Consider the following 8,575-nt stretch of genomic DNA (forward strand, 5'->3'; position numbering starts at 1 on the left):
GGGGGGCGGCGGCAGCTGAGGTTTGTTGGCCAAGGACATCCTGCAGCCTGTAGAAGTTGGGGGTGGGGGATCCAGACTGCATCTTAATGAGCAATTTGTCAGGCTTTAAAGCTGTCTTTATTCTGAAAACCAGAATTTTTTTTCAAGCAAGCACGAGTCCTTTGCCTGCATTGTCATTCTGCCCTCAGAGGAAGCTTCTGCCTTCCAGGGTGAAAGACCAAATGAGTGTTGTTATAATATATCTGTGCTCCCCCTCCTTTCCCTGCTGTCAGAGGCTCACGTTTTCCCTGCAGATAATGGACTATTTTGCCTGGTATGTGTTGTCTTACAGCTTTGATATTCCGCTTGGAGGGGAAAATTCAAGAATCTCTTGAACTTTTTCAGACATGTTCCATTCTGAACCCCAGAAGCGCTGACAACCTCAAGCAGGTGGCACGATCGCTGTGAGTGGTGTTTTATTGTTTCTGTTTGATGTGCCACCCAGGACCTTTCAGGTTTGTTTTTTTCTCCCAGGCATCAAGTGAAATCCCAGGCTGCTTAATTCCAAACATGCTTCCTCCTTATCAACACTTGAGTCGGCTTCCAGAAGTGTGGGCCACCCCTAAAAGCAGAATCTCTGTTATCTGCCTGGCTGCTGTTGTATTTTTTTTTCCTTTGTGCTTTAAGCAAGAGAGGTAACACACTGATTTCTAGCTCCAGAGCTAGGGCTGCTGACTTGAGCTGTGTAACCGTGCCCTACAGACCCCTTTCTGTCTCTGAGTATCTGGTTAGATCACCTCTCTTTCTCCTTTGATACAAAGGCAGGCTGCAGAGCCTGTGAATTCATTCCTTGTGTCTCAAGTAACGTCAGGCAGTGCCTCAGCACCTCGCAGGATTGATGACCTTGGCCCTGACAGGGAGCAGTGCTCAGATTGTAACATCGCTGAGACTGTAAACTTCTTGGGCCTTCTCACGCAGGTCTCTGGAGAGCTAGCAAATAGCGTCATTTCTCACTGGCAAAGGTGGTGGTGGTTGCACAGCAGGGTTTCAGAGCAAGAAAAAAAATAATTTAAATGCTTTCACAGGTTTCTTTTGGGGAAGCACAAGGCAGCCATTGAAGTGTACAATGAAGCAGCTAAACTCGATGAAAAGGACTGGGTAAGTGTTTCAGTGAGTTGCAGGTTGTTGTAGTATGCAGATGGTTCTGCTGTTTTATGGAGAGAGCTGCAAACTTGTTCCAAGCAGAGGTGAGCTCGCGCTGCCTGCAGTCTGGGCAGACGAAGAGCTGCCGGGCAGAGAGGCATTGCCTTCTAGCGCAGGCTCATGAGCCCAGGTGAGCCTCTGCAGCATCTGCTTTGGATTGCAGGAGCAAGGCATCATTTCTACCTGCAAAATCCCACACCTGGCCTTGGGGCACAGAGAATAGAGAAATGTGTTTGAGCTTCACAAAATACCGGTATTAACATAGATGTATATAGTGCAAAGAGCTAAATTACATTGAGACAAACACGGGAAGTAGCTCCCTGTTTGGAAGCCCTCAGTTATCATTAAAACTTGCTTGAATAATTTGGAATCTTTTTGTAATGCAAAACACCATCGAAAAAGATTACCCTCAAACTAGCAGAAAGCGTTACCTGTTTTGGCAAAGCATAGGATGATAGCTACAGGGGCAATGATTAAATGAGCTGTATGTAAGGAGACAAAAAGCGAAGGGAGATCATTGCAGAGGGAAATGTGTGATGGCGGGTGAGAGAAGAGAGGACACGGCTTGCAGTTAGCTGGGGGCAGCCTTCTGCAGGTGATTTGCCTGCAGAAGTGTTGTTTCTGAGATAGACTTGCTAAGTGTGGTCTCATTCCCTAAGACATCAGGCACCACTGGCTGTAGCTGTACTTCTGGTGCTCAGTACGTCTAAAAATCAGGCTTGATACGAGGATACGTTTGGTATTATTCAACTTACCCTGTGCCAGACAACTCAGAAACCTTTTATACCATGGATCTTCTTTCAAGTCTGCGTTCCCTCGGCTAACCACACTACCTGCAGTATGTGCTTGACATGACTATAACCCTATTTACAACCGCAGCAGGCAGACTTCAGTGGGTATTTTTGATTAGTTATTTCCCATACCTGGCTCAGCACTGGAAGTAGAGCCAGCCTGTGTCTCTTCCCTTGCACTGTCTCATTCTGCAAGCCACAGTAACCAGGAATTACTGATTCATTCCTGTTCTCCACAGTTGGAGAGACTGTGTGGAGGAAAATATCATTCTAAGGGGGTTAATGGGGAAATAAGAGAGTTTCCTCTTAAAGGTCAAGGCTGTCCAAACTGTTGAAGCAGTGAAATGCTCACCAGAATAGAAATGAGGAACTGTTGGACCTTGCTTTTCAGCCCCCCAAGATGTGCCAGGGTGGGGAAGGTGGCAAGTCGCTTGTCTGTTAAACTAGTGATAAATTAGAGGCATGATTGTTCCCTACAGCATCACTGGAGTGTGTAGGATGCCTAAGTCATCTTCCTACTCTGTTGCAAAATTGTTTATGTTGCCAGAGGGATATCGGCCCTTCTGGTGCTTGATTTTTTTTGGGGGAAGTTAGGCACAGCTTAAAATTTTGTCCAGCTGGGTGCAGCATTGTGCATATCCTAGTGACTGTACAGGTAGATTGAGAGCTGCCCCGAAGAGCTTCAGAGATCTCCCTGGGAACCGAGTCACATCTTGGGGAAGAATCCAGTCTTTGCTCCTTGCTCTCCAAAGAGACCATTGCCGTTTCTGTGGTTATTGTCTTGGCAGCCTGTAGTCTTTTGTGTACAATCACATGTAAGTTCTGTAGGTTCCTGAAGCAACCTGAATATGTAGGCTTACTTGATCTACAAAGCCAGAAGGGTGTGGGCTGGCACAGGGGTCTCCCCATCCAGGTCAATGGTGACTTGACCCTGGCAGGTTATGTAGCATGTATCTCAAACCTCATGCTGATTTGGTTTTCTTTTGTGGTTTGGGTTTTTTCATACAGGAGATCAGCCATAACCTGGGTGTGTGCTACATGTACCTGAAACACTTCAACAAGGTAACGCAGATGCTCATATTATCTACTTGGGGTTCCCAGAAATGTCGCTTTCTTTGGTAGTTTGAAGTGGATCATTTGCAGTGGTAGGTATCAAGGAAGGTTTTTTTGCTGCAGCATTTGTTTCTGGGGACAGAAGTTTGTGAGCTGTCTCTGTTTTCATTTGCACGTTGAATTATTTTGAGTCAGCTGCAAGTTGGATAAGAGTTACACTGAGGTTAGCCTTGTTGCTGCTCGGGAGGCTTTTTCTGAACTCGGATTTTTGAGGCAGCATTTCTGGTTTTAAAAGGAATGTTTGAGAAACCTCAAAGAGCTGCCTCCAGACAGAAAACCAGCTGTGCTCCAACAAGAGCTGCTTCTGTTTCTGAGCCTTCTAAAAGCAGAGCCATAAACACTGCTAGTTTTGTGAGGAGCAGCAATCCATAGAGCATGCCAGTTCCATCTTCTTGAAGAAAGAGAAGCAGTAATGACCCAAACTGTTTCCCCAGCACACAGCTCAAACTGCTGCACTTCGTGCAGGGAGTGTCTGAAGGAAAACTTGCTGCCCCTTGGGTCCGGCAGGATGTAGAGAGAAGACTTACGGGGTTTATTTGCTGGAGGTGCAGCAGGCACCTTTTTTCCTCCATGGAAAGGATTTGCTCCTATGTCTGAAGCTCCTTTTGCACCAAGCCTGGAGCAAAAGTCATAAAAGAGCATAACTGCAGCATGGGAAGCCCTAACTTCCTTAGATTTGCAGCTAGTGAAGAACTTTGTGGAAGCTTGAAATGAAGTTTTGTTCCCAGGTCTGAGCACACCATTCCCAGCTCCTCACTTAACGCTCCCCTAGGTGCTCGTGGTGAGCACTGAGCTGTCTCCGATCTGGTGGGATTACTTCTGTGAGGGAAAAAACCAGCATTTAGAAAACTTCTGTTCCCAATTTGGGCCAAGCCCTCCCTGCTGCTCTTTCTGGTGGAGCGCTGTGGCTCTCGCAGAAAACCCCTGCTGCATTCCCTGTTCGAGGCACCGCTGTAAAGCAAGCAGCTCTGGAATGTAGGTTCCTCCTTGGGATTTGTTGTCTCCAGTAATGCCTTCCATACTGCTGACTTCTCAGCTTTTCCTAAGTCTGAGATGTGCTGGGCAGCAATACTTCCATGAGAACGTCTAAAATGTATCGAAGACCTTGGGGATGACTCTCTTCAGTAGCTGTTGGTAACAAATATCCTGTATTGCAAAATTCCGTTACTGTGTCAGCGTTTCTCTTTCTAATACATCATGTGTTCAGAGACAGCGAATGTGTTTCAGGCTAGGCCTGAGGAATTAAGAGGAAGGCATGCTCCTAAGTGTTTCCTGTTGGAGGGGACCGGCATGTGCCTGACAAGAGTTGATTCACTCCTTTACTTGGCAACCCGTGCTCATTGCTGGAATAAGCACTTTAGCGAAGGATAAACTGTAATGTACCCGTTAACCTAACAAATCTGGAGATTGCCTCAAACCAAACAAATTCAAATACAGGAACAGGCCTGCGCTCCTCTCCTCCTTGGGAGGTCATTGCCTGGTGGCTTGGCTTGAAGCATGCCACGTTGCTTTTTTCTGTCCCTAAAAGCACATGGCTCTGGTTGCAGAACTCGTTCCAGCAATTAGCTGGGCTGCTTTTGCCGGCAGGGTTCTCTGAGCTCCGGGGGTGTTAGCTGTTCCCTTTTGCTAGCTGCTGGGGATCGCTCCTGGGCTGTTGCTTCACTGAGGGATCTCTAATCGCTTTTTTTTTTTTTTTTTTTATTCTCTGTTGTTGTGTGTTTAGGCACGAGACCATCTAAACAATGCCCTGGAGCTCAACAGACATGATCTGACTTACATGATGCTGGGGAAAATCCACCTATTGGAGGGGGAGACGGATAAAGCCATTGAAGTCTATAAGAAAGCTGTAGAGTAAGAATATATCCATTTTGCTATCTGCCCGTGTTCCAGCCTATGCCAGTGAAATTTGATTGCTGTCCCAGATCCAAATTGAGGACGTGATTAAAAAGCTAATGGTAATTATAGCGTCTCTGTGCAAAGCTGGCACTTTCAAGCTCTTCAGCTGTCTCTGCTCTCAGCTGCAGTCCTCTCCCTGCTGACAGTGTGTTGGAGAAGAAGGTAGCTACTTGACGGTCTGCCAGAAAAAAGTGGAAAAACAAATGGACGGAGATGCCTGGGAGCAAACCTATCCAAACCTGACTTCATAAATCCCAAAGGTTTAGCTACCAAAAAGATCTGACCTCGGGTGTCTCTCTAACCCTGATCGTCTGTCAAAAATCAGTTGCTGGGTTTCGCGTACTGTTTTCCCTTGGAGTGATTTGTGTTCGAAAGGCTGTGAGTAGGCAGGCTGGAGACGGGTTGGTGCATGGCAAGTTGCTCCCACCCTGTCGCTATTTCTCAGGACTGATCTGTCTTGTTTTAGGGCATTTCTGAGCATCTCATTTACCAATGCTTTTAACATGTAGTTTTGTAACGGAGGCAAACACTAAACAAAAGCAGGAGCATGTTGGAAGCCCCTGGAGGATCGGCATTTTGTACCAGCTCTTTGCACATACTGTTGCCTTACACGTTGGCTTTCGGCTGCTGTCTGACAGTGCATCGGGTTGGGTAGACATTCAGACTAATCTAGAATGTGTAGTACGTCAATAATCCTTGCTAAGCATCTTACCAGTTTTATGTATCTTATCTCGGTGCTCCCCTGCCCTCCCTTCTTCCTCACTCCTGGGTTTTTTTTTTCTTTTTGTTCTTCTCATCTGCCTGTTACCTTTTGCCTTCCATTACCAGCTCAGGACAGAGTCCTTGCTCTGTGTTTATATACCATCAGGCCCAGGTGGTTTTGTTCTGGTTGAGGTTTAAAGGTGCCAATGTGAGTGTGCCTATTAGTTTTCTTTAGTCTTGGTAGCAGAGAATTGAAAACTTCTGCTAAGGCAGTGAGGCCGCAAATACAGTTTCTCTTTCTGCTTTTTCTTTTTTGGTGTTGTTTTCATCCTATTTACGTCTTCAGAAGAAGAAGGGAATGGTGATATTTTTAAAAGGGTTCACGGCATTGCTGTTGAACCTCGTAGGAGCAGTGAAGGACTGGGAGATGCATACAGTAATTGAAAGCCCTCGGGATGTATTTTTTCAAGCTAGTCTGTGCTGAACGGTGTGGTGTGTACAGCCAGGAATACTTTAACAGGTAGTGCCTGTCAGAGCACTCTGGTCCGTGGGCTGCTGTACAACACTAAGCTGTGGTGAAGCAGTCCACAGCCCGTCCATGAAACCAGGTTTGTAATCTTTGTATAGGGTAAATTAAAAGTCTGGCAATGCATGAGTGTAGGATCCATTGTAAATGCTGAGGATTGCCTGCCCTCCATGGCCTGAGAAGCTTGGGATGGATTTACAGGGTGGTTTATGGGAGACAATGGAAAAATCCCATTTTGCATTTCCAGGTCACTGATGCAGACTCACTATGAAGCTTAACAAACCCATGTTATTTTATGGTGCATCCAAATCTATTTCACTGAGCTATGCTGACTTCTCATTTATATCTAGAAGACATTTGGAAAGCTTAGGTGTAATATTGTTCAAAGGAGGTCCCCATGATGGCAGTTGTTCTAATATTTGCATAATTTCCTGGAGTGCTGCTAGTATGATGTAGCATCGTAATCCCATGTTCTGTTTTTACCTTGTTCCAGAAGGGCTGATAAACAACGCAGCTCTCTGGCTTTTGTATTACAGGTTTTCTCCAGAGAACACAGACCTCCTTACAACACTGGGGTTACTTTACTTGCAGGTACTGAAAACTGTTAGCTATTACATTCACTTAATTATTTTCAAAATGACTAAGGTGTTGTTTGTTTGTGTGTTTGTTTTATGGAGTTAATTTCTATCCACCTTCCTATGACTTGCATATGTTTCACTAAAGACTGCGTTTTAACACAATAGAGTTGTGTTTTCTGTATCTATCTTCTTTTTTCCTTTTGCTGCTAAAAGTGAGTTTATTTTCTGGACCTGAGCCAGCGCAGGAATTCTGTTTGGCAGCTGCCCTAATTCTGCTATAAATCCTCCAAGTACAACAAAACATGACCAGTCGTTACCTTGCTTCTGGAGCAGGAATCTAGCAAGTTATTATCCTACAAAAGCAGCCATGAAATTGTTGGTGTTAATGCACCATAGAAGAAAATCTGAATTGATTTAAATAACAAAGGCATGCTTATCGATTGGGTCTGTAAAATGCATGGGAAGGACCATCTGATCATTCCAAAAGTAAGCTTCCCAAAGAGCGGACAAGCGAAGAAGAATAGGCAGGAGTGCCTGAAAGGATTGATGGGCTAGAAAACTTGTGCCGAGTGCTGATTCGGAAAGATCCCTAGGCATTTCCCTAATCGTTTAGATGCTCGAGAATAAAATATAGATCTTGGGGAAAAAAATCGCCTTGCCCTAGAGATGGGGGAATTCAATAGGAGCCTTGGATGTCTTAAGTGGGTGAGTGGTGTGTGACATGGGAAGGGGGATCTGTAAGAGAGAAGTAGTGTGAGTATAACATTCCCCCTGTGAATTTAGCCCCCAGGTCCCTATGCTGTGATTCATTTGTCCAGTTCATTGTGTCTCTCTGGATACGTACGCACCTTAAAGATGCTTCCACAGCTTTCCTGCTTGCTCTGAATTACAGAAGGCGCCAGACTCTAATCCATCAGTATAATTGCTGGAGTGACAGATGGGCTTCTCATCATTTTTGTGACCAGAAAGGGATGCCAGTATCCAGAATTTTATCTTGCTCTGACTGGAACAGTTCTGGCATAACTCAATTGAAAACAACAGGATTTAAGGGATTCTAAGCAGCCATGTGCTTATATATGGACACAGTCATGCCCACTAACACTTGCAGTCCATTAGAAGACAAGGGGAGGCTTTTTCCCATGAAAAGAGTGCCCTGGGGGGTGAGGAAGCTGTGGTGAGGGAGTCGAGGATGTGCAGAGTACCAATCTTTAGCCTCTTTTCTGGAAGAGAGGAAGGAGCAGAGGAGCATCAGCCCAGAGCTCGCTTCTCTATAGAAAAGTCGGAGCACAAACTATATGGAAAACTTTGTTTCAGTCAGAACAGTGAATCCAGCCCAGCAAAATAAATTTTCAGAATCTGTGTTGTAAATTATCGAACAAGAACACGTGTGTGTAATGGGAGTGCTGTCACATTCACTTTTCTGAATATTTGTTTTAACTGAACCAGAAATCCTCATGCCTCAAAAGCGCATGTTCTCCTTCTTAACCCCCCTTATTTCTGAGTTTCTGATATTACTTATTTCTTTTCCCAGCTTGGGGATTACCAGAAGGCTTTTGAACACCTTGGAAACGCGCTTACATACGACCCAGGCAACTACAAGGTATCCCAAGGAGCGGAAACAAACCAGCTGAATGATGATGAAACACCTCTTAAAGCTAATTCCAGTATCAGGGTTTTTTGTATCCAGGGTCTTAGCCTGGAGAGGCTGAAAAGGATCACGCCCAGAAAGCTTTCCCCGAAATACATTTCTGGGACCCTTTCCTGGGTGGGGAGTTGAGACGCATGTG

At 45.3% G+C, this 8,575-nt stretch overlaps 1 protein-coding gene across 2 annotated transcripts in view; it reads left to right on the top strand.

Annotated features, from left to right (window-relative positions):
* BBS4 (Bardet-Biedl syndrome 4) overlaps positions 1 to 8,575 on the top strand; it is a 40,586-nt gene that overhangs the window by 23,239 nt on the left and 8,772 nt on the right. The window contains exons 4-9 of one of the 2 annotated variants that reach the window (XM_035899422.1): positions 332 to 494; positions 1,065 to 1,137; positions 2,982 to 3,035; positions 4,810 to 4,937; positions 6,747 to 6,801; positions 8,320 to 8,388. In XM_035899422.1, coding sequence (XP_035755315.1) covers positions 472 to 494; positions 1,065 to 1,137; positions 2,982 to 3,035; positions 4,810 to 4,937; positions 6,747 to 6,801; positions 8,320 to 8,388 — 402 coding nt within the window. In that variant the 5' untranslated portion in view covers positions 332 to 471. The remainder of the gene's footprint in view (positions 1 to 331; positions 495 to 1,064; positions 1,138 to 2,981; positions 3,036 to 4,809; positions 4,938 to 6,746; positions 6,802 to 8,319; positions 8,389 to 8,575) is intronic. The other variant, XM_009643900.2, reaches the window with a different exon arrangement.

This window comes from Egretta garzetta, unplaced genomic scaffold (genome assembly GCF_000687185.1).
Source record: "Egretta garzetta isolate BGI_Z169 unplaced genomic scaffold, ASM68718v1 scaffold287, whole genome shotgun sequence".
Lineage (NCBI taxonomy): Eukaryota > Metazoa > Chordata > Aves > Pelecaniformes > Ardeidae > Egretta > Egretta garzetta.